Source organism: Denticeps clupeoides, chromosome 4 (genome assembly GCF_900700375.1).
Source record: "Denticeps clupeoides chromosome 4, fDenClu1.1, whole genome shotgun sequence".
NCBI lineage: Eukaryota > Metazoa > Chordata > Actinopteri > Clupeiformes > Denticipitidae > Denticeps > Denticeps clupeoides.
The window spans coordinates 1,307,422-1,332,607 of NC_041710.1; the positions used below are offsets into that span (position 1 = coordinate 1,307,422).

General features: G+C 46.9%; 2 protein-coding genes across 3 annotated transcripts; one reads left to right on the forward strand and one right to left on the reverse strand.

Moving 5' to 3' along the window:
- Nucleotides 1-262: 262 nt before the first annotated feature.
- On the reverse strand, nt 263-22,358 carry LOC114787608 (mitofusin-1-like). 2 transcript variants are annotated; one of them, XM_028975300.1, is made up of 18 exons: nt 22,157-22,358; nt 11,442-11,592; nt 11,190-11,313; nt 10,956-11,091; nt 10,710-10,872; nt 10,494-10,618; nt 8,925-9,033; nt 8,711-8,818; nt 8,481-8,634; nt 7,124-7,191; nt 5,245-5,366; nt 5,037-5,163; nt 4,278-4,382; nt 3,821-3,923; nt 3,513-3,739; nt 3,052-3,168; nt 2,774-2,970; nt 263-884 (listed from the first exon to the last, which is right to left on the reverse strand). In XM_028975300.1, the coding sequence occupies exons 3-18, from the start codon at nt 11,302-11,304 to the stop codon at nt 278-280; spliced, it is 2,583 nt and encodes an 860-aa protein (XP_028831133.1). In that variant the 5' UTR covers nt 11,305-11,313; nt 11,442-11,592; nt 22,157-22,358; the 3' UTR covers nt 263-277. The 2 variants fall into 2 exon arrangements, with proteins under 2 accessions (XP_028831133.1, XP_028831132.1); XM_028975299.1 differs by lacking the exons at nt 11,442-11,592; nt 22,157-22,358 and having other exon boundaries at nt 11,190-11,407.
- LOC114787637 (erythroferrone) lies at nt 12,914-23,449 on the forward strand. Its single transcript, XM_028975379.1, has 8 exons — nt 12,914-13,575; nt 15,797-15,907; nt 17,767-17,881; nt 21,023-21,150; nt 22,262-22,373; nt 22,559-22,649; nt 22,748-22,823; nt 22,942-23,449. The coding sequence occupies exons 1-8, from the start codon at nt 13,450-13,452 to the stop codon at nt 23,038-23,040; spliced, it is 858 nt and encodes a 285-aa protein (XP_028831212.1). The 5' UTR covers nt 12,914-13,449; the 3' UTR covers nt 23,041-23,449.
- The last annotated feature ends 1,737 nt before the right edge of the window (nt 23,450-25,186 follow it).

Here is a 25,186-nt window from a genome sequence, read left to right on the forward strand (position 1 = left end):
ATTGATCTGAAGTAGTCAGTGATCTACTAGTCAGTCTGACTGGAGGGTAGAGGTGAGGAGTGAATGATTGAGATGCTGGGCGCTGGGCAGTGGCTGAGATGATTGGAGTGTTCATCTGTCAGCAATGTGACTGCAGGTACTGTCGGGAAAAAAGCCTCCAGTTGGGACTCCAGGTTCGTCGCTCTGTGTCTGAAACACAGCAAGTGCGGCAAATAAATACTTCATCTGCTTCATGTCTTCACACACTCCAGAATGTCATGTCTGGTCTCCAGGATGCTCAGGTCAGTATCCAGTATGTCATGCCTGGTCTGAGCTTCCTGGAGACCATGCATGACATACTGGATACTGACCTGAGCTTCCTGGAGACCAAACACGACATCCTGGAGACTGACCTGAGCATTCTGGAGACCAGACACGGCATCCTGGAGACTGACCTGAGCATCCTGGAGACCAGACACGACATCCTGGAGACCAGACATGACATCCTAGAGACTAAACTGAGCATCCTGGAGACCAGACATGACATCCTGGAGACTGACCTGAGCATCCTGGAGACCAGACATGACATCCTAGAGACTAACCTGAGCATCCTGGAGACCAGACATGACATCCTGGATACTGACCTGAGCATCCTGGAGACCAGACATGACATCCTGGAGACCAGACACGACATCCTGGACACTGACCTGAGCATCCTGGAGACCAGACACGACATCCTGGAGACCAGACATGACATCCTGGAGACTGACCTGAGTGTTTTGGAGTGTCTCTGCACCGCCTCCAGCCTGTGGATTCTTGTGCTGATTTGGCGGATGTCTGTCTCCAGGTCCATTTCACTTTTGTCCACCTGCTGACACAGCCTGGCCAAGGTAGTGCTCATCTCCCTTTATGGTTGGGATTAAATGCTTTTTAAACTTATTTTAATAAACGCATAATAACGTCCCCTTGCATTGTGTATGTGTGAAAAAGTTTCCCCCTGTCTGATTTCTTTTTATCATGTTAGTCACATTTGAATTTTTCAGATCATCAAAAAATACTCCAGCGAACCACAGTGAGAGCCATTATCCACAAATGGTGAAAACATGGAAGAGTGGTGAACCTTCCCAGGAGAGGCCGGCCGACCAAAATCCCACAACAATCTTCCAAAGAACTTCAAGCCTCACGATAGAAAGTCATTTACCGGAACGCTGAAGTCAGACTGGGCAGCTGGTGTCAGTTAAGTCAGTTTAGAAAACGACATAAAATATTGTCGCTTCAGTCCAAGTACACATAATATAAATCGCATGTAATCGCACGATCTGACATCGTGATTGCGTGGTGCTCCACTTGTGAACCTGAATGTGGCCGAAACAAGACCGTTAGAAGGCTTTATTAGTTAGATTTGGAATGCACTCTTCACTCTTCATTTGGTAATATCAGACAGAATTTGAACATAAGGAGAACCCCCACTGTCAGAACACTGGCCACTGGGAGAAATCCGGCACGCCTCCTGAATGCTATCAGCCCTGGAAAATGTCATGTTGTTGATCTCCGGACACTCAGAGACTGATAAGATCAGCTTTGTGTGTGTTTGTTTCAAAGGGGCAGAACGAACGCTTGCCCGCTTCGAAGCTTTGCTTTTATTTGTCATGCAAAAATGCGTCATGGGGTGCAGTGTAAATCTGGTGCTCAGTGGCACCTTGGCAGGTCGGGATTCGAACCAGAAACCTTTTGATTACGGGGCCGCTTCCTTCACCGCTAGGCCACCACTGCCCCATGTGGCTGAACTACAACAATTGTGCAAAGACGAGTGGCAGCTACACCTCCACAGCTCTGTAAAAGATACATTGCAAGTTATCGTAAATGCTTGATTGCAGTTGTTGCTAATAAGGGCGGCGCAACCAGTTATTAGGTTTATTAGGACATTAGGGGCAATAACTTTGTCACACAGGGCCATGTAGGTTCGGAAATATTCTTTCTACATTTACATTTACATTTACATTTACGGCATTTGGCAGACGCCTTTATCCAGAGCGACTTACAACGTGCTTAAGTTACCATCGATAAAGAGATCAATTCCTGTTCACTAGGACCCCCAAATATGAAAACAATAAATTTCTCCCTTAATTATAAAATCCTTTGCTTAACTACATTTTGTGTTTACTTGTGTTGTCGTTGACTGATATTTACATTTATTTGATGATCTGAAACATTTAAATGTGACTAACATGGATAAAAGTAAGAAATGAGAAAACAGAGAACACTTCCACACCACTGTGTGTATACGTGTCTTTGTATACAAATACAGTACGGGCCAAAAGTTTGGACACCTTCTCATGCAAGGTGTTTTCTTTATCTTCATGACCATTTACGTTGGTAGATTCTCACTGAAAGCATCAAAACTATGAATGAACACATGTGGAGTTCTGTACTTAACAAAAAGTGGAGACCTGGCCTCCACAGTCACCGGACCTGAACCCAATCCAGATGGTTTGGGGTGAGCTGGACCAACAAGTGCTAAACACCTCTGGGAACTCCTTCAAGACTGTTGGAGAAGCATTTCAGGTGACGACCTCTTGAAGCTCATCGAGAGAATGCCAAGAGTGTGTAAAGCAGTAACCAGAGCAAAGAAACTAGAATATAAAACGTGTTTTCACTTATTTCACCTTTTTTGTTAAGTACAGAACTCCACATGTGTTCTAAAAAAACACATGTGTGTTGGCCTGTACTGTATATATCTACACAGAGCCATGTACATAATTAAAGAACAGTACTGGGGTAACAACGGACTTACTGCTGGACCTGCTGACCACAATGGGCACTGCATATGGGCATGAGGGCCTGCAGCCTCTCCATGGCGAACTCCACAAACTGCTGCTTCAGCGCCCGTTCCCTGGAGCTGTTTGTCCAGGTGACCTTCTCATACAGGTAGAGCAGGGCATAAGCTGTCAAGGACAGAGCCAGGAGCCTCCACCCCACACATCGCCACACCTGCACATGACCACAGGACATGCTGTGGTGCTGCCATCAAAGCAGCACAACGACGCAGCTGACGTTCACATGTGAACTCACCGCTCCACCAATGATCACGACACCCATAGATGCTCGGGAGGTGAGGGACACAAGTCTGGCTGCCATAGAAACAGCAAGCTCTTCGTGGGTGAGGGAGTCTGGTTGTCCAATGGGAGCCTGAAAACCCCAATGTCATGTCACATCGTGCACCTTGTTGTTGACATCACGTTCATGATGGTTTAGATAGCTGCTATAATTTACAACTACAGTGAATTCGATCTTGAGTTATTAACGTGAAGCATCCTAGTAGAAATGTAGAAGTCTAGTGGGTAAGACTCTCACCTATCAATCGGAAGTGCAAAGACCCAGGTTCAAACCCCACTTACTACCATTGTGTCCCTGAGCAAGACACTTAACCCTGAGTGTCTCCAGGGGGGGACTGTCCCTGTAACTACTGATTGTAAGTCGCTCTGGATAAGGGTGTCTGGTAAATGCTGTAAATGTACGTCTGTATAACTGACCAGAATGTTCTGGTCCAGGACTGTCAGGGCCCGTTTTGCATTCAGTGGACCTAAGAACCGGTTGACCAGCATGGTCCAGCCCAGCGAGAACCTGAACTCGATATCCTCCTGGAAGTCAGCACACAGAGTGGCGAGGTTGAGGTCATAGGTCAGATCAAACCTCCTACTGGGTAGGTAGAGGTGCAGGTGACTCCGTGCAGCAGGGGGCAGCAGAGGCAAAATGCTGTCTGTGGAGAAACACACACATGCACAGAGCTCTATACAGATGCTAATCAGAACACGTCAGGAACGTGTGTGTGTGTGTGTACCCATAACATCTCTCTGTGATGACTGCACGTAGCCGCTGATGCTGCCGGAACAGCGAGAGATCAGGTTCCTCCTTATCCTGTCCTCCAAAAATTCGACCAGCCTCTGCAACGTGGAGTCCACACAGAACAACGCGTGTTGAAATGAATCTCATAGTCGATGCATTGCGATTCAAACGTGGACGATTCTTCATGGATGCAGTGCAGAGCACGATCCATTATTTCATAATGACGTTGCTTGGTGATTTTTTGAGGTAAAAAGTAGTGGCGGCCTGATCTGAGTACAGTAGGAGTTCGGCCCTCTGAACACCGTACACGTTTTTACTGAGCTTTGTAGCAGCGTTCAGTTGACCCCGGTTTATCAACTGCCGCATTGATAACCGGAATGTGAAGATTCCCACCTCTATTGAGTACTTGTGTGTGTGTGAATGTAAAAGGCTGGTTTGACCTTTGAACTCACCGATTTGTATTGTGTGATGATGAGGGGCGTCGTGCTGAAATCGGAGGAGAAGTTGCTGACCAGTGGTGTCAAACCCCGGATCTCATCAGCCATGGCGACCGACACCTGGAGAAAAAAGGACTACGGCCATCAGGCGGCCTCAATACGAGATCAATGAAAACAAACGTGTGTTTATTCCTGGCAATGCAGCATCAGCAGTGGGGCAGTTGTGGCCTAGCAGGTAAGAAAGTGGCCCCGTAATCAGAAGGTTGCCGGTTCGAATCCCGAGCTGCCAAGGTGCCACTGAGGTGCCACTGAGCACCAAGGGTGATGGTTAAATACAGAGGACACGTTTCACAATGACACCGTGTGCTTTTTTTTTAGCAAAAAAAAATGGTGTTGGTCAAGTAAATAAAAAAGGCGTTTTGGATTAAATAACAGGCCTGAAGAGAAAAGAACTCTTACTCGCAGGGGGAAAGAGGTGACGATTGGTCCAACGGGGACATTGAGAAGTGAGTTTTGGCATGACACCTGAGGCATTCGTATTTTGCTGAAATGAAATGGTTTTGTAACCGGTTTGGGGGTGAGGGGAGAGAGATGGGGCTCAGCAGAGTGGAGAACCAGTGGATTACAGGATGGGTGGAATGTCTGGTGGTTAGATGATTGGATAGTTTGTTGGGTGCTCTGCTGATCGGCTGCTGTGTAACTGGACAATAAAGTTTCCCTGGAACACAGACATGTTCCTCGGCTCCGAGCCGGAGCGTGAACTCACTTCCTCACCTGACTTGCCACTTCATCACTGAGGGCCTTGATTTTCTCCTTCACATTTTCTGACAAGAAGTTGATCTGGTTTCGAACAAATTCCAGGCGGTCTGTCAGCGCCTCTCTTTCCTCCAGAGACAGAACCCTGCAGATCACAGACAGGAATGTGTGTGTGTGTGTGTGTGTGTGTATGTGCATTTCATGTGTGGTCAGAGGAGAAACTTACTTCTTCTCTGCTGAGGAAATGTTGATGGCATCCATCACAGATTTGACTGACTCTGTGATCTGTGACGCTCTGAGGGTGTGCTGCTCGAACTTGGTCTTCACTGCAGACTGGGAGATGAATTCCTGCAGAGTGGAAACATCACATACCTGAGAATGACGGGGAGTGGAACCCGGCTAAATCAGAACATTAGTGTCATATCGAGGAGAGGAACAAAAAAAAACATTTCTTCCATTGCTACACGAACCTGGTGAAACATCCCTTTAATCTATAATGAACCAAATTTACGAAAGCAGAATAGTACGCCAAGCAGCATATTGCCAATTCGCGTAGGAGCGTAACACCGCAGCGTAACACAGTCAAAAACCACATGCAAAGTCTTTTTGCGTGGGTGGTAGACACCATGATGTGGCAAATTCCACAGCTTGTGCAGCTCACATTGAGGGAGGACTTCAGCGCAGCCTTTTGCCATCTTGTCACTGGTGAAATCTTTATACTTTTCAAACCTCTTCAACAGATGTTGAGCTCTTCGTGGAACTACAATGTTTGTTGTTGGGGAAACTTACATTGGTGTTAGAAAAAGGAAGCTGCACATAGTTCAGCAGAAGCTGAGACCTTTTTTTTTTTAAACTGCAAATCCTCTTGTGATAATTCATTCTTTTTATCACCATGTTGTTCCCTGAAGTCACAGTCATATTGGTTTAGTAAGGAATATTGAAGTGTCAGTTACATTTACCAGACGTCCTTATCCAGAGCGACTTACAACCAGTAGTTACAGGGACAGTCCCCCCTGGAGACACTCAGGGTTAAGTGTCTTGCTCAGGGACACTATGGTAGTAAGTGGGGTTTGAACCTGGGTCTTCTGGTTCATAGGCGAGTGTGTTACCCGCTAGGCTAACCACACCATCAGTTGAGTTTCCATCAGAAGCAAGTGGGCTATCCCGAGCTGCCAAGGTGCCACTGAGGTGCCATTGATAGCTCAACCGAGTAGAAGTTTCACAGCGTAAGGTCCACTTCCTATGCCATTGACCACTTCCAGGATTCCAACATTCTTGGAGCATTGACTCCTGTCAACAGTCAAATGCCAGCATCAATAGGGATGATGTCCATCTGCTCAAGGTAAGGCCATTTTCTTATGTCAGCAATTTGTTAAGAATGTTAGTGTGTATCACAGCAATGGACTATTTATTTGTGCTTCTAGTCGAGATTCTGCAGGTCACTCTCAGGATGGTCTGCACCAATCAGGGCACTGTTATAAGGCGCTGTGGTTCCACCCATCGATGGCTGTGACATTTTTGTGGACATGATTTATGTGTTTTTCAGTTCTGGCAATCGGCACACGCCTGCGGGTTAGTTTGTGTTTTTCCCCTTCTGTTTCCCCTGTTTTCGGCCCTCGCGCCGTTTTGGTTTATGTGTAATAAATGATTGTTCCCACAATGTCCCGCCTCTGCGCTTCCTTTCCCCGTCAGCTCGCGGACGTGACAGTTACTGGGATTTGCGGCGTGTGTGTAAATTAAGTACATGTTTCGTGGGTGAGTTTTGAAGTTGGTGAAGCCCCCGGTAGGCGATCTGGTATGAGCGGTATTGCCTTTCTTCCTCAATCATAGCTTCCGCATCAGTCACTTCTCTGCAGCATCCACTTTATTCTTTTAATTCAGAGCGCATTCAACATTTGGCAACTTAAAACTTTATCAAAACAGTCCCTGTTTTTTCCTTGTGCGCAGCAGACAGAACAAACTAGGACGCGGTGGCCCAAAGTCACATAAGCTATGAATAACTCATTGTCTTTCTCCAATTCCAGTTTCCTGTTTTTTCCACCATGTCAACATACAAATTTCTATTTCAAGAGAAAATTAGAAATGGCTATAAAAGCAGCACTTGCCTCAAATGCCCGCTCAAAGCTCTGGAACTCCTTCAGCCTTTCCTGGAATCCCTCAGCTAAAGCACCACCTAGAACAACAAAAATAAATACACAACACATAAAACACAAGCCACAAAGACACACTACAACTCATACAGCAATACACCAACAATCACAACAATCACAGAGCATTCTGGTCAGTAACACAGACGTATATTTACAATATTTACCAGACGCCCTGATCCAGAGCGACTTTCAATCAGTAGTTACAGGGACAGTCCCCCCCTGAAGACACTCAGGGTTAAGTGCCTTGCTCAGGGACACAATGGTAGTAAGTGGGGTTTGAACCTGCGTCTTCTGGTTCATAGGTGAGTCTGTTACCCAAAAGGGGTACCACCACCCCCCAGCCATCAAAAGAAACGTCCCTACACCTTCATCCACATCTCCAACCACCAAAAGACACAGGAGTACAACACCAACCACCAAAACACACAACAATACACTACCAACCATCAAAACCAATATACGACCAACCACCAAAACACAAACAAGACAACGACCAACCAGCAAAACAATACACTACCAACCACGAAAACACACAACAATACACGACCAACCACCAAAACACACAACACACACCAACCACTAAAACACACAACACACTACCAACCACCAAAACACACAACAATACACTACCAACCATCAAAACAAAACACAAGCAAAACAATACACTACCAACCACCAAAACACACAACACACACCAACCACTAAAACACACAACACACTACCAACCACCAAAACAACACAAACACAGACCAACCACAAACACACAACAACACACACCCAACCACCAAAACACACAAACCATCAGACACTACCAACCCAGTCAAACAAAGATACTACCAACCACCAAAACACACTAACAATACACGACCAACCATCAAAACAATACACTACCAACCAGCTAAACACAGAACAAGACACTGACCAACACCAAAACCACAACACACACCAACCACTAAAACACACAACACACACCAACACCAAAACACACAACAACACACTACCAACCACCAAAACCCACAACAACACACTACCAACCACTAAAACACACAACACACACACTACCAACCACCAAAACACACAACAACACACTACCAACCACCAAAACACACAACACACACCAACCACTAAAACACAACAACACACTACCAACCACCAAAACACACAACAACACACTACCAACCACCAAAACACACAACAACACACTACCAACCACCAAAACACACAACAATACACTACCAACCACTAAAACACACAACAATACACTACCATGAATGGTAGCTCATGAACGAACACCATTTGGTGTCCAGCTCACCTGTTTCTGGCATCCCCTGTGCACGGTGCATTCTGGAGCTCAGAACCTCTTTTGCAGACACAAAGAAAATGTGACGGGGGGCTTGTTCAGCATCTACCACCTTCAGCTCCTCCACCAGGAAGGCCATGCAACGCTGCAGGTGCTGCTGACGCACCTGATGGTTAACAGCAGCATTTTGAGAACATAAGACTGGTGAATAAATCCAACTCTAGAGCACAAACCAAACATACTTCTTCCAGGTATTCTGACTCCGCCACAGAAGCATCCCAACGATTGTTCAGGATGAAGATGTTTGGCTTTGATATCCGTTCACTGACTTGGTGGAAAAAGTGTTTCTCCTTTGTAAGAAAGTCAGGGAATGTGTCAGAGGTCTCCAGTTGCTTCAGAGGAACTGTCTAAATAACATTTGATTAGATTCAGTGTGGCTAATGATTTTAAACTCACTGTGTTCATTAATGTGGATTCAGAATTGGCCACAAGCACAAAGACATCTGCATCAAGACAGAACTTATCAATCCAGCTGTCCAGCTCCGAGGTAACATCTATACCTGGGCTTTAGAAGCAAAGAGGACTGAGATGACTGAACAGTACAATTATTGTACAGTATGGTTGATTGTTTAGTGATTGTGAAATCTGATGATTGTGTAGTACAGTTATTGTGCAGTATGGTGATAGTGTAGTACAGTGATTTTGAATTGTGACGATTGCGTACTATGGTTGATTGTGTAATGCATTGATTGTCTAGCACAGTGTGGTGCAGTATGGTTGATTGTGTAGCACAGTGGTGGTGCAGCATGGTTGATTGTGTAGTACAGTGGTGGTGCAGTATGGTTGATTGTGTAGTACAGTGGTGGTGCAGTACGGTTGATTGTGTAGCACAGTGGTGGTGCAGCATGGTTGATTGTGTAGCACAGTGGTGGTGCAGCATGGTTGATTGTGTAGCACAGTGGTGGTGCAGTATGGTTGATTGTGTAGCACAGTGGTGGTGTAGTATGGTTGATTGTGTAATGCATTGATTGTCTAGCACAGTGGTGGTGCAGCATGGTTGATTGTGTAGCACAGTGGTGGTGCAGCATGGTTGATTGTGTAGTACAGTGGTGTTGTAGTATGGTTGATTGTGTAATGCATTGATTGTCTAGCACAGTGGTGGTGCAGCATGGTTGATTGTGTAGCACAGTGGTGGTGCAGCATGGTTGATTGTGTAGTACAGTGGTGGTGTAGTATGGTTGATTGTGTAATGCATTGATTGTCTAGTACAGTGTGGTGCAGCATGGTTGATTGTGTAGTACAGTGGTGGTGCAGTACGGTTGATTGTGTAGCACAGTGGTGGTGCAGTATGGTTGATTGTGTAGCACAGTGGTGGTGCAGTATGGTTGATTGTGTAGCACAGTGGTGGTGTAGTATGGTTGATTGTGTAATGCATTGATTGTCTAGCACAGTGGTGGTGCAGCATGGTTGATTGTGTAGTACAGTGGTGGTGCAGTATGGTTGATTGTGTAGCACAGTGGTGGTGCAGTATGGTTGATTGTGTAGCACAGTGGTGGTGCAGTATGGTTGATTGTGTAGCACAGTGGTGGTGTAGTATGGTTGATTGTGTAATGCATTGATTGTCTAGCACAGTGGTGGTGCAGCATGGTTGATTGTGTAGTACAGTGGTGGTGCAGTATGGTTGATTGTGTAGCACAGTGTGGTGCAGTATGGTTGATTGTCTAGCACAGTGAGGGTGCAGCATGGTTGATTGTGTAGCACAGTGGTGGTGCAGCATGGTTGATTGTGTAGTACAGTGGTGGTGCAGCATGGTTGATTGTCTAGCACAGTGGTGGTGCAGCATGGTTGATTGTGTAGTACAGTGGTGGTGCAGCATGGTTGATTGTCTAGCACAGTGGTGGTGCAGTATGGTTGATTGTGTAGTACAGTGGTGGTGCAGCATGGTTGATTGTGTAGTACAGTGGTGGTGCAGTACGGTTGATTGTGTGGTTATTAAACGGCATGGCGGAATTCTGACTAGTTCACCTATCCATCAGCACCAGGTCGTCCCTCAGCAGGGCACACTTTGCCTTGGGCCAGTAGACACAGACCAGGCTGCCAGAGTCGAGGTTGGGGTCCATGTGCAGGGCATGGGCAAGATGGTTCACTGTCTGGTAAAGAGGAATACAAATATCAAATATACACACACACACACACATACACACGTATATATAAATTGTGTTGATATGTCTGTATCTGTGCCTCGATGCTCCTCCTTGCATCAGAACCCTCTGCAGTAAGGTAGGCCATGTCCTCATCGCTGCCTTCCACACTCAGGAAGCAGTTGGTGGTGTGGCCAATGCCGGTGGGAAGGACGCGCTCACGTAGCATGGCATTGATGACGGTGCTCTTACCGTTGCTTGTTCTGGAACACAGAACCATCCGCCGTTCTTCATCCTGGCACGCACACAGTGATGGTGCTGGAACAAGTCCTGTGCACCCACTCACCTGCCAAAGAAAGCCACCTTCATGTGCCGTCTGGCCAGAACCTCCCGGATGACCAGGAGCTTCTGGAAACAGGCCTGCAGCTGTGCACACTGGTCCTCCTCAGCCACGCCGTCCAAATCGTCGTTCTGACACGTCTCTACACACACAAACACACAAACACACAAGCACAGCGAGAGTGAGCATTTAACGCGGGGTCCGTTGGAGAGACGAACAGGAGATTACAGACAGACAGACCTTTCACGAAGTCTGAGGCGTCTCTCACGTACTCCAGCAGCTGCTCAAACACACAGCTGATCGTCCTTTTCGCCACGACAAAGTGCTTCAGTGGAGAAGCGTCCTCTGGGTCCATGCCGACGCCCTGCAGAAGTGCAGAATTCTGGATTGGCCAGGTGTAGAGTGATGTGGGTTCCTGCGCGTGAGCATGTTCTGCGAGCGTCCTCCATCAGGAGTGTGTAAATACGTCAATCCTCTTAGCGCTGTAATCACCTGGTCCGCGGCGCTACAGATGGAAGTGACTTTAGACGCCTGCTGTCCCCGTCAGGGACTCTGCCGGGTTACACTGGTGGGTTTAGGGGGTCTGCGTGTTGTAACACTCTTTAGCCACCAGGCGGAGCCTACAGGGACCCGGCCATCTGATCTGAAAAGCGTGGAAGACTGGAGTTTAACACCAACCAGGACACTGTGCTGAGTATGTTCATGTCATGAATATGTCTGTAACACAAACACACACACACACACACACACACACACACGAAGACAGAAGCACACACACACACACACACACACACAGACACACACACACACACACACACACGAAGACAGAAGCACACACACACACACATACACACACACACACGAAGACAGAAGCACACACACACACACACATACACACACACACACACGAAGACAGAAGCACACACACATACACACACACACACACAAAGACAGAAGCACACACACATACACACACACACGCACACACAAAGACAGAAGCACACACAGACGCACACATGCACACACACGAAGACAGAAGCACACACACACACACACACACACACACAGACACACACACACACACACGAAGACAGAAGCACACACACACACACATACACACACACACACGAAGACAGAAGCACACACACACACACACACACACACACACGAAGACAGAAGCACACACACACACACACACACACACAGACACACACACACGAAGACAGAAGGACACACACATACACACACACACACGAAGACAGAAGCACACACACACACACACACACACACGAAGACAGAAGCACACACACACACACATACACACACACACACGAAGACAGAAGCACACACACATACACACACACACACACAAAGACAGAAGCACACACACACACACACACACACACAGACACACACACACGAAGACAGAAGCACACACACATACACACACACACACGAAGACAGAAGCACACACACACACACACACACACGAAGACAGAAGCACACACACACACACATACACACACACACACGAAGACAGAAGCACACACACATACACACACACACACACAAAGACAGAAGCACACACACATACACACACACACGCACACACAAAGACAGAAGCACACACAGACGCACACATGCACACACACGAAGACAGAAGCACACACACATACACACACACACACACACACGAAGACAGAAGCACACACACATACACACACGCACACACAAAGACAGAAGCACACACAGACACACACACGCACACACACGAAGACAGAAGCACACAAATGACCCAACATGTGTCCAAGGTTTCATCATATGTGGGTGTCACTCATGCAAACACTGTGATGTATGTCATCATCCCCAGTCAGGCCACGCCCACAAATGTGTATTTTACATTTACACACACACGCAGGTGCACACAACACAAATGCACAAACACACTCTGGTATAAACGGTGTAGACACTAGGACCCTGCTGAGTTTGGGAGTTATTAGTCCAGAAATGGAGACATGGAGACAGAGAAAGACAGAGAGAGGGAGAAGACACTGGTGGACAGGGAGAGGAAGACAGACAGATGGAGGAAAGATGAAGACTGCGGAGCAGACGGGCTGTAGAGGGACGTCCAGCAGCTCAAGATTCGACAGCAGATAGAGTTCAGAGAACAGGAGGCGTGTCTGAAGACGGGGAGGGGAGGAGGGACGGGGATATAGAGCAGAGCTGCAAACACACAATCTCCCTCTCACACACACACACACACACACACACTCCTCTCAAACACTCGCACTGGGCTGGAGCTGGGACAAGCAGTGGGACCTGGGAGGACATTACAAACTCACAGAGAGGAGACAGTGACGTTAATACTTCATACACACACAGTGTGTACATGAACTGCAGTGAGCTGTGTGGGGACAGGAGTGTGTGTCCCCCGGTGTGTGCGGTCAGGAGCACCTGCTGAAGACGCTGTGGACAGGATGGGACGTTAAAAGTAACCGTGATGAAGCTGAGAAGGATGGTGGCGCTGGAGGGGTGGAGCCTCCTACTGCTGATCCTGACAACCTGCGGTGTCCAGAGCAACGAGAGCACCGAGGAGGGAGATACACACACGAGCACCGACAACCCGGTAACAACACACAACACAACACTACACACGAGCACCGACAACCCGGTAACAACACACAACACAACACTACACTACACACGAGCACCGACAACCCGGTAACACACACAACACAACACTACACTACAACACGAGCACTGACAACCCGGTAACAACACACAACACAACACTACACTACACACGAGCACCGACAACCCGGTAACAACACACAACACAACACTACACACGAGCACCGACAACCCGGTAACAACACACAACACAACACTACACTACACACAAGCACCGACAACCCGGTAACAACACACAACACAACACGAGCACCGACAACCCGGTAACAACACACAACACAACACTACACTACACACGAGCACCGACAACCCGGTAACAACACACAACACAACACTACACACGAGCACCGACAACCCGGTAACAACACACAACACAACACTACACTACACACGAGCACCGACAACCCGGTAACAACACACAACACTACACACGAGCACCGACAACCCGGTAACAACACACAACACAACACTACACACGAGCACTGACAACCCGGTAACAACACACAACACAACACTACACACGAGCACCGACAACCCGGTAACAACACACAACACAACACAACACAACACTACACTACACACGAGCACCGACAACCCGGTAACAACACACAACACAACACTACACACGAGCACCGACAACCCGGTAACAACACACAACACAACACTACACTACACACGAGCACCGACAACCCGGTAACAACACACAACACAACACTACACTACACACGAGCACTGACAACCCGGTAACAACACACAACACAACACTACACTACACACGAGCACCGACAACCCGGTAACAACACACAACACAACACTACACACGAGCACCGACAACCCGGTAACAACACACAACACAACACTACACTACACACAAGCACCGACAACCCGGTAACAACACACAACACTACACTACACACGAGCACCGACAACCCGGTAACAACACACAACACAACACTACACTACACACGAGCACCGACAATCCGGTAACAACACACAACACAACACTACACACGAGCACCGACAACCCGGTAACAACACACAACACAACACTACACTACACACGAGCACCGACAACCCGGTAACAACACACAACACTACACACGAGCACCGACAACCCGGTAACAACACACAACACAACACTACACACGAGCACTGACAACCCGGTAACAACACACAACACAACACTACACTACACACGAGCACCGACAACCCGGTAACAACACACAACACAACACAACACTACACTACACACGAGCACCGACAACCCGGTAACAACACACAACACAACACTACACACGAGCACCGACAACCCGGTAACAACACACAACACAACACTACACTACACACAAGCACCGACAACCCGGAACACACACAACAACACTACACTACACACGAGCACCGACAACCCGGTAACAACCACACAACACAACACTACACTACACACGAGCACCGACAACCCGGTAACAACACACAACACAACACAACACTACACTACACACGAGCACCGACAACCCGGTAACAACACACAACATAACACAACACTACACTACACACGAGCACCGACAACCCGGTAACAACACACAACACTACACTACACACGAGCACCAACAACCCGGTAACAAACACAACACAACACTACACTACACACGAGCACCGACAACCCGGTAACAACACACAACACTACACTACACACGAGCACCGACAACCCGGTAACAACACAACACTACAGTACACTACACACGAGCACCGACAACCCGGTAACAACACACAACACAACACTACACTACACACGAGCACCAACAACCCAGTAACACTACACGAGCACCGACAACCCGGTAACAACACACAACACACGAGCACCGACAACCCGGTAACAACACAACACTACACACGAGCACCGACAACCTGGTAACAACACACAACACAACACTACACACGAGCACCGACAACCCGGTAACAACACACAACACAACACTACACACGAGCACTGACAACCTGATAAACACACACAACACACAAGCACCGACAACCCGATAACAACACACAACACACAAATACCGACAACACGCACTCATACTCAGAGATACACACATGAACACTGACAGCCTGGTAAACACACAACACACATACATTGTGTGTTTCTTTTTTGTTGACAGGAAACAGCGTCTCACGCCTCCATCAGCCCACGCAGCTCCTGGCTGCTTTTCAGACAGAATTCAAATAAGGGCGAGAACAGGAGGAGCCGTCCCTCCAAACGCACATCCAAGGTACCGCGGTGTGTATGTCTGTGTGGTTGTGATGTCGTGAAGTGATTGTCACAGCAGCACAGCACACGGTGCACACAGTGAAATGTGTCCTCTGTATTTAACCCTGAGTGAGCAGTGGGCACCATGACAGGCGCCCGGGGAGCAGTGTGTGGGGACGGTGCTTTGCTCAGTGGCATCTTGGGATTACGGGGCCGCTTCCTTAACCACTAGGCCCCCACTGCCGTTAACGGGTGTTGGTGAACCAGTAATTCCAACACACAGGGGCGGTCCTTGCCCATTTGGTGCCCTCCCCCAACATAAAACACATTAAGAATTATAGATGAACATATTTTATTGTTAATCAGGTAAACATATATGGGACTTTGTGCTTTTCTTGTCCATCTTCCGTCAGGGTTAATGTCAACACTCATCGTCCAACCCGAGGATCACCACAATGTAAATTAATAGACACTTTAGAGCGCAGATTGGGTTTGTATTTTTTTCTGCGATTTTGCACAACCCAGGAAATTTTATCGTGAAATACCGTACTGTATTGTACTGTATGGTATTTATTTGGAAGCTCCCTGCCCCCTTCCCTTTAGACGTGTGTGAGACCCATGTCCTGCATATATGGGACTGATAGACAACTGAAGTTAGCTAATTATTCACAGATCCTTCTACGAATTGTCTGTTCCACCTTAAATCATTTGATCGTGTGTGGTGTTGTGTAGCGTTGTATTATATTATATTTACACGTCCTATTTTACCCTTAACAATTGTGTTTTGTAAAAGAATGACATTCTCCCATGTGGCATTTCAGTGAAAACAGTGTTGGGTCAGTGTTAGTAACCATTTCTAATAGTTCAGGATCACCATATACAGGATTAAAACGTTCTTTATTTCCTGGCTATACCCCCTACAGGCGCAATACGGGTACTGCAGCCTGCTGAGCAGCATTTAAGGTGGAACTGATCATTTGAATAAGGAGCCAACTTCAGGGCCGTGTTTTACTCTGTGCGCTGGTTATTAGATGCTGCTAGAAAACCAATCATTGGCCATGCAATCACGATGTCAGGTCAGCATGGGCACGTGCACAAAAAAAAATTGCTGATGCCTGTGACGCCGCCCCCACCACGATGCCACCCTGGGCCACCGCCCATGTTGCCCATAGCGAAAAACGCCACTCATGAGCAGAAGCAGTCAGAAGACTAGTTAATGACGGGTTAATGAAGGAGCGACTTACGTTCGACGTTTGAGTTCATTTGGTTCACTGGGGACCTGATTTGTAAAGGCTATTCATTTAATAACCCAGAAGCCAACATTTTAATTAAAAATACAAAAGAATCCTTTTTAAACCAAGTATTTGCTAAAAAGGAAGGTTTTTATCTCAGTCATTACAATATTGATTCATTAAAAACTGCAAAGAAAATTCTGAGAAGGTTTTTTCGGTTTTTCATTGCTTTCACAAGAATGCATTAAATGACCAACTTTGTCATTCACATTTATGGCATTTGGCAGACGCCCTTATCTAGAGCGACTTACAACCAATCAATCAAGTAACCCGTTCTGGTTCACTAGAACTCTATAAGACTACATTCTCATCTGTGATAGAACTATATGATAGGAAATGTTTTTTTCTATTGAAATGTAAAAATGTGTAAAATGACCTGTACTTTCTGCTGATGAGTAGAGGGGGAGAAGCAACAAACCCAGAAACATTGTAGTAATAAATAATATTTAAATAAAATTCAGTATGAAAACTGCCACTATGCTGTGCTCCAAGGATGCTGGGTGGTTTTTCCTGAGCTCATCTTTGACCGTCGAACCCTTGCTGCTGACTGGTCTGATGTCATGTTTTATTTTTGAATTTTTTTCTGCAGCATGGCTTGCCAGGGCCACCCGGCCCTCCCGGCCCCCAGGGACCCCCAGGACCCCCGGGACCCCTGTTCTCTCAGCAGGAGGCAATACTGCAGGAGTTCCAGTTACAGCTGAATGGTGAGAAGCTAAATCTTGTCTGAGTGGAGATGCTGAATGTGGATCATATGGGGCTGTATGGGACAGCATTAGAACTTGGAGCTGGGTGCACCAGAACATAGAACCTCACAAACATGTAGCGTTGCACGTATGTGCTGCACAAATCTTTGTATTTGTGTATTTTAGTGTGTGTGTGTGTGTGTGTCCTGGCTCTGCGCGCTTGTAAGTCTCAGTCAGTTGTTGTGAGGCTTCTTGTCTGATTGTGGGCTGGATGATCTCTTAATCGCAGTAATTTTCTGTGACGGGGATGTGACTTGGCTGGGACAGGGAATTCCTCACATTCCAGACTGTGTGTGTGTGTGTGTGTGTGTGTGTGTGTGAGTGTGTGTGTGTGAGAGAGCTGGTCTGCTGCCAGTAGAGAGGCACAACTCCACCCTGTTTGTTCTGGGAGCTGCAGGCTGACAGCAGCATAAAACATAAAGAGTCTTATTCACACACAGCGCAGAACTGTGGCGCCACTGTCACTCTCTTTCTCACACACACACACACACACACACACACACACACACAAACTTGCAGCCAAGTGTCATCGTAATAGCAGCAAGTGCCTGTGTTACACTGCTGTCTTCTGGTACACTGTGGTTCCACATTACATCGTAATTTTCTGGTACACTGTGGTTCCACATTACATCGTAGTTTTCTGGTACACTGTGGTTCCACATTACATTGTAGTTTTCTGGTTCGCTGTGGTTCTACATTACATCATAATTTTCTGGTTCAATGTGGTTCTACATTACATTGTAGTTTTCTGGTTCGCTGTGGTTCTACATTACATCATAATTTTCTGGTTCAATGTGGTTCTACATTACATTGTAGTTTTCTGGTTCGCTGTGGTTCTACGTTACACTGCTGTCTTCTGGTACACTGTGGTTCTACATTACATCATAATTTTCTGGTTCAATGTGGTTCTACATTACATTGTAGTTTTCTGGTTCGCTGTGGTTCTACGTTACACTGCTGTCTTCTGGTACACTGTGGTTCTATATTACATCATAATTTTCTGGTTCACTGTGGTTCTATGTTACTTCGTAATTTTCTGGTTCACTGTGTTTCTATGTTACATCGTAGTTTTCTGGTTCAGTGTGGTTCCACATTACACTGCTGTCTTCTTGTACACTGTGGTTCTATATTACATCGTAGTTTTCTGGTTCAGTGTGGTTCCACATTACACTGCTGTCTTCTTGTACACTGTGGTTCTATATTACATCGTAGTTTTCTGATTCTCTGTTTTGCTACGTTACGCTGTTGTCTTCTGGTACACTGGTTCTACATTACATCATAGTTTTCTGGTTCGGTGTGGTTCTACGTTACACTGCTGTCTTCTGGTATACTGTGGTTCCACATTATGCCGTAGTTTTATGGGTCGCTGTGGTTCTGCATTAAACTGTTGTTTTCTGGTACACTGTGGTTCTACATTACATCGTAATTTTCTGGTTCACTGTGGTTCTATGTTACATCGTAGTTTTCTGGTTCAGTGTGGTTCCACATTACACTGCTGTCTTCTGGTACACTGTGGTTCCACATTACACCGTAGTTTTCTGGTTTGCTGTGGTTCTACGTTACACTGCTGTCTTCTGGTACATTGTGGTTCTACATTACATCGTAGTTTTCTGGTTCGCTGTGGTTCTACGTTACACTGCTGTCTTCTGGTACACTGTGGTTCTATGTTACATCGTAGTTTTCTGGTTCGCTGTGGTTCTATGTTACATCGTAGTTTTCTGGTTCAGTGTGGTTCCACATTACACTGCTGTGTTCTGGTACACTGTGGTTCTACATTACATCATAGTTTTCTGGTTCGCTGTGTTTCTACGTTACACTGCTGTCTTCTGGTACACTGTGGTTCTACATTACATCATAGTTTTCTGGTTCAGTGTGGTTCTACGTTACACTGCTGTCTTCTGGTACACTGTGGTTCTATGTTACATCGTAGTTTTCTGGTTCGCTGTGGTTCTATGTTACATCGTAGTTTTCTGGTTCAGTGTGGTTCTACGTTACACTGCTGTCTTCTGGTACACTGTGGTTCTATGTTACATCGTAGTTTTCTGGTTCGCTGTGGTTCTATGTTACATCGTAGTTTTCTGGTTCAGTGTGGTTCCACATTACACTGCTGTCTTCTGGTACACTGTGGTTCTATGTTACATCGTAGTTTTCTGGTTCGCTGTGGTTCTATGTTACATCGTAGTTTTCTGGTTCAGTGTGGTTCTACGTTACACTGCTGTCTTCTGGTACACTGTGGTTCTATGTTACATCGTAGTTTTCTGGTTCGCTGTGGTTCTATGTTACATCGTAGTTTTCTGGTTCAGTGTGGTTCTACGTTACACTGCTGTCTTCTGGTACACTGTGGTTCTATGTTACATCGTAGTTTTCTGGTTCGCTGTGGTTCTATGTTACATCGTAGTTTTCTGGTTCAGTGTGGTTCCACATTACACTGCTGTCTTCTGGTACACTGTGATTCTACATTACATCATAATTTTCTGGTTCGCTGTGGTTCTACGTTACACTGCTGTCTTCTGGTTCACTGTGGTTCTACACATTTCACATCTAGGGAGGGGTCACAGGACTTTAACCTCTGGCTGTGACAGTGATCCCTTCGTATCGGATGCGCTGAATGACTTCTACACACAATGCCACCACCCTGCATCTGACCCTCACCCACTGGACAATACGCACGAATGCTATTCATAGACTTTAGTTCAGCATTGTGCACCATAATTCTTCAGAACTTGGTCGAGAACTTCCTGACTGAGAGAACTCGGTCTGTCCGGATCGGGAACAGCATCTCCAGCACCACCACACTGAGCACTGGAGCTCCTCATGGCTGTGTGGTCACTACAATTCTGTTCACCCTGCTGACCCACGATGCACAGCTGCACAGCTCCACAGCTTGCTGATAACACAACACTACAGCGGATGGTGAGGACAGCTGAGAAGATCATCAGAGTCGATCTTCCCTCCATAACGGACGTTTACAACGTTTACACGCTGCACCAGGATAGCCATTGTTGCAGATCTTTGTGTTGCAGTTGTTATGATGTGGTTCTACAAAACTCTCTGGTTCTTATGTTACACTGCGGCCTTGACTGGACTCTGCTCTTCTCTCAGAGCTGCTTGGTGGTCAGTGTGTCGTCTGTGAGCAGCGCCCTCGAGTGGCAACAGCCTTCCAGTCCCGACTTGACCAAGGCGTGTCCATCCAGCGCCGCAGTCTGCAGGAACTTCAGCCCTTCCGCATGGTGAGACACACACACACGCAGACACACACACATGCGGACACACACCCAGACACACGCCCAGACACACGCATGCGCACACACACACACAGACACACACACACACATGTGGACACGCACGCACGCACGCACACACACATGCGGGAACACAGACACACGTGCACACATACACACCCAGACACACGCACATGAGCACACACACCCAGACACACGCACACACACACGCATGCGCATACACACACACAGACACACACACACACACGTGGACACGCACGCACGCACATACACATGCGGGAACACAGACACACGTGCACACATACACACCCAGACACACGCACATGAGCACACACACCCAGACACACGCACACACACACACGCATACACACATGCGGACACACACACACACAGACACACACACACACATGTGGACACGCACGCACGCACACACACATGCAGGAACACAGACACACGCGCACACATACACACCCAGACACACGAGCACACACACCCAGACACACACATGCGCATACACACATGCGGACACACACACACATGTGGACACGCACGCACGCACACACACACATGCGGGAACACAGACACATGCGCACACATACACACCCAGACACACGGGCACACACACCCAGACACACACACACGCATGCACACACACACATGCGGACACACACAGACACACACACACACCCAGACATGCACACACACACACGAATGCGGACACACACACAGACACACACACATGCGGGGGGACACGCACACACACACACACACACACCCAGACACACACACGCATGCGCACACATACATGCGGACACACACACACACACACACACACACACACACACACACACAGACATGAGCACACACATGCACACACACACACGCATGCGCACACACACATGGGGACACACACACACCCAGACACACGCATTCCAGCACTATTTTAACTCCCTCAAAATGTAAAATGTACTTCAAACGTGAATTATTCTGTCACCCGCGTTATAGTATCTGTGATGCTGGAAGACGTCCGCGTGACGTGCAGTTCGGTCATGTGTCGCGTTCCTCGATTATTTGAATGATTTTTCTTCTCATCCTGCAGCCTTCAGACTCCGAGCTGTTCCAGCAGAGGGGTCACAACTTCAACTCCAGCAGCGGGCGCTACGATGCGCCGGTTTCCGGCTTCTACCAGCTCACTGCCAGCCTGCAGATGGGTAGGTGGCGTCCTCGTGCCCACGTGACACCACGCGCGCCTGGCCAATTACAGGCCAGAGATAAAGAAACGCTTTTCTAAGGAACAGGGTGTGGCACTTCAACGGAACCTCCAGCCAACACACACACGACTCCACAGCGTCCAACAAACACTTAAAGTGTGTGTATGTATGTGTGTGTGTGTCAGAGCTGACTGATGGTCAACGGAGGGGTCAGCCTCGGCCGAGAGACAGTGTGAGAGCGTCCATCTGTATCGAGTCACTCTGTCTGAGCAATGTGTGAGTACACACACACACACACCATAAAACAAAAGCATGAATTAATTAATGGTTAATTAAATGAATCAGAGAATCAGTGTGTGTTCTCGATCACGCAGGTCTTTAGAGGCCATGACTGGAGTTGGAACCACGGGCGTCTTCAGTATCATGCTAACGGGAACACTTTACCTTCAGGTACATTTCACTCTCTTACTCACACACGCACTCACACACACACTCACTCACTCACTCACACTCACTCACTCACTCACTCACTCACTCACTCTCTTTCCTCACTCTCTTTCTACCCCAGGAAGGCGAGTATGTATCTGTGTTCATCGACAATGGTACAGGCTCGGCCCTCACCGTCCTCAAAGACAGCCTGTTCACTGGAGTTCTTCTGGGAGTGTAGACACACGCACACACACACACACGCAGCTAGAGGCTCCCTTGATGAAGGCCGTTTCTGGATCCCAGTGATGATTGATAAGCGCCAGAAGGGCAGAATGAAGAGCGCTTTTGGCCAAATGTATTTTTTGCTGCATTATTTATTTGTGTTTGGCTATTTGGCAAATTGCGAGATTTACAAACTTCTGCTGCTTTTTGTGAAACGGATGTATTTGTAATATGACGAAATGTCATGATGATATACACACTGTTACCGCAACCTCAGCGCAATTATTTAGTGGGGATGTCTTCCAATAATAATGTATTGATTAGCAAATTATTTTACTGTGTGATATGCTGTTGAGAAATTGATGTATTAAAACTAGACATATTTGAAATAAAATGCCTGTATTTGTTTGATGTCGTCTGATAAACAGCTGATTGTCGCTTTATTTCGAAAGGTTATATTAACATGAAATTCTCTACAGATGTCGGAAGCAATCTATACATGCAAATAAAATCAATCCGCAGACTTCCATAAATTGAACGTCTTTGATGGAGAAACTAGACACCTGCGTTGCTCCGCTGTGATTCTTCCGCACAAACAGAATTTAAATCCTGAAGGTTCCGTGGGCTCCTTCTATGAACTCTGAGCCGTAATTCTTCCCGTAGATTTTCTACAGGATCCAGCTGAGGTGATTGGCTGGGTCGTTCTGAAGCCAGTTGAGAGTTTCCTTGCTCAACTATCCACCCTGGTCTCAGCTCAGCTCAGCCTGGACTATCTTCTCCCAGTAGACGTTTACTTGAAACACGTTAAAACATGCTTTACCTTCAGCAGTGGAGTCGTGTTTGGTGAGCATGTAGACATGTCAAGGCAGATTATTGCTCTCCACAAGTGGTCCCTGGTTCTAGGACAATTATCTCTCCCATGTCTGAAACCAGGAAGCCCCTGGTCACGGCTGGTTTATGGTGAAATTATGTTCCCTCCACTTCCAGATTATGGCCACTGTAACCAATGCCATGCAGCATTTCTTGTATGGCACGTGTAGGCCATGAGTTCATACTGAACCTATCAGCTTTCAGGTAGTGTTAAGACTTGCCATGCCTTTTTGCATCGTCCTTTCTGCATGTTGCACATTATTTGTTACCAATAGCACCTTTATGTATGTATTAAATGTATTTAAATCAATTAATCGGTTATTCTACTTGCTGTATAAAATTAGCCTGGTCACTTGTTTGCAGGCAGGTAACTCCGTTACGTGGCGTATTTACTGAGATAATCACAGCGGCCTGCTGCTCCATGGAACACACACACACACACACACACACACACACACACACACACACACACAGTAAATGTGATGAATGTGGGTAGTGTGTTCCACCGCCAGGAAGGAATGAGGTCGCCATGTTGTTAACTGACACCTCACCTGGTGTTCAGCCCAGAGTAAGACGCACACATGCTTCTAAATACACACACACACACACACACACATATATATATATATATATATATATATAAAATTTTCAGTATTGACTGATTACACTCAGGTAAAAAATGTTTACATTCAAAAGAGCAGATGGAAAGATGGAGAATCTCGAGTTAGTGATTTTACTGCCCCCTGCTGACCCACAGAAAGCAGCACTGTGACAATGATCTACAGTCCCCCAGACACCCAAACATGAGTTAGGCCCGGTACAGCCAATTGATTTATGAGTCCTGGGTCAGTTTTTATTATTGGTCAGCATGTGGGATCACTGTTGGTGTTGAATGACATGGTGGGGTATGTGTTTAGTATTGGTCAGAGTGTGGGGTCAGTTTTTATTATTGGTCAGCACGTGGGGTCAGTGTTGGTGTTGTACAACGTGTGAGGTCAGTGTTGGTATTGGATGTCACGTGGGGTCCGTAACTAATATTGGACAGCGTGTGGGGTCAGTCTTTAGTATTGAACGGTGAGTGGGGTCAGTGTTGGTAGTGGACAGCGTGGTGGAGTCAGTGTTGGTGGGGTCGCTGTTAAATACTGAATGGCGCATGAGGTCAGTGTTGGTATTGGGTGGAGTGTGAGGTCAGTGTTGATATTGGGTGGTATGTGGGGTCAGTGTTTGATGGTATGTGGGGTCCGTGTTTGTATTGGGTGGCGTGTGGGGTCAGTGTTGGTATTGGGAGGTGT

Bases quoted from the DNA above. Each gene is read 5' to 3' on its own strand.
- LOC114787608 (XM_028975300.1), bottom strand. From the start codon at position 11,304: ATGGACCCAGAGGACGCTTCTCCACTGAAGCACTTTGTCGTGGCGAAA. The intron at 8,635-8,710 runs GTATGTTTGGTT...GTTAACCATCAG, and splicing joins AGTCAGAATACCTGGAAGAA to GTGCGTCAGCAGCACCTGCA. The intron at 2,971-3,051 runs GTGAGTTCACAT...GGTCATGTGCAG, and splicing joins TCGTGATCATTGGTGGAGCG to GTGTGGCGATGTGTGGGGTG.
- LOC114787637 (XM_028975379.1), top strand. From the start codon at position 13,450: ATGAAGCTGAGAAGGATGGTGGCGCTGGAGGGGTGGAGCCTCCTACTG. The intron at 15,908-17,766 runs GTACCGCGGTGT...TTTTTTCTGCAG, and splicing joins CCTCCAAACGCACATCCAAG to CATGGCTTGCCAGGGCCACC. The intron at 21,151-22,261 runs GTGAGACACACA...CTCATCCTGCAG, and splicing joins AACTTCAGCCCTTCCGCATG to CCTTCAGACTCCGAGCTGTT.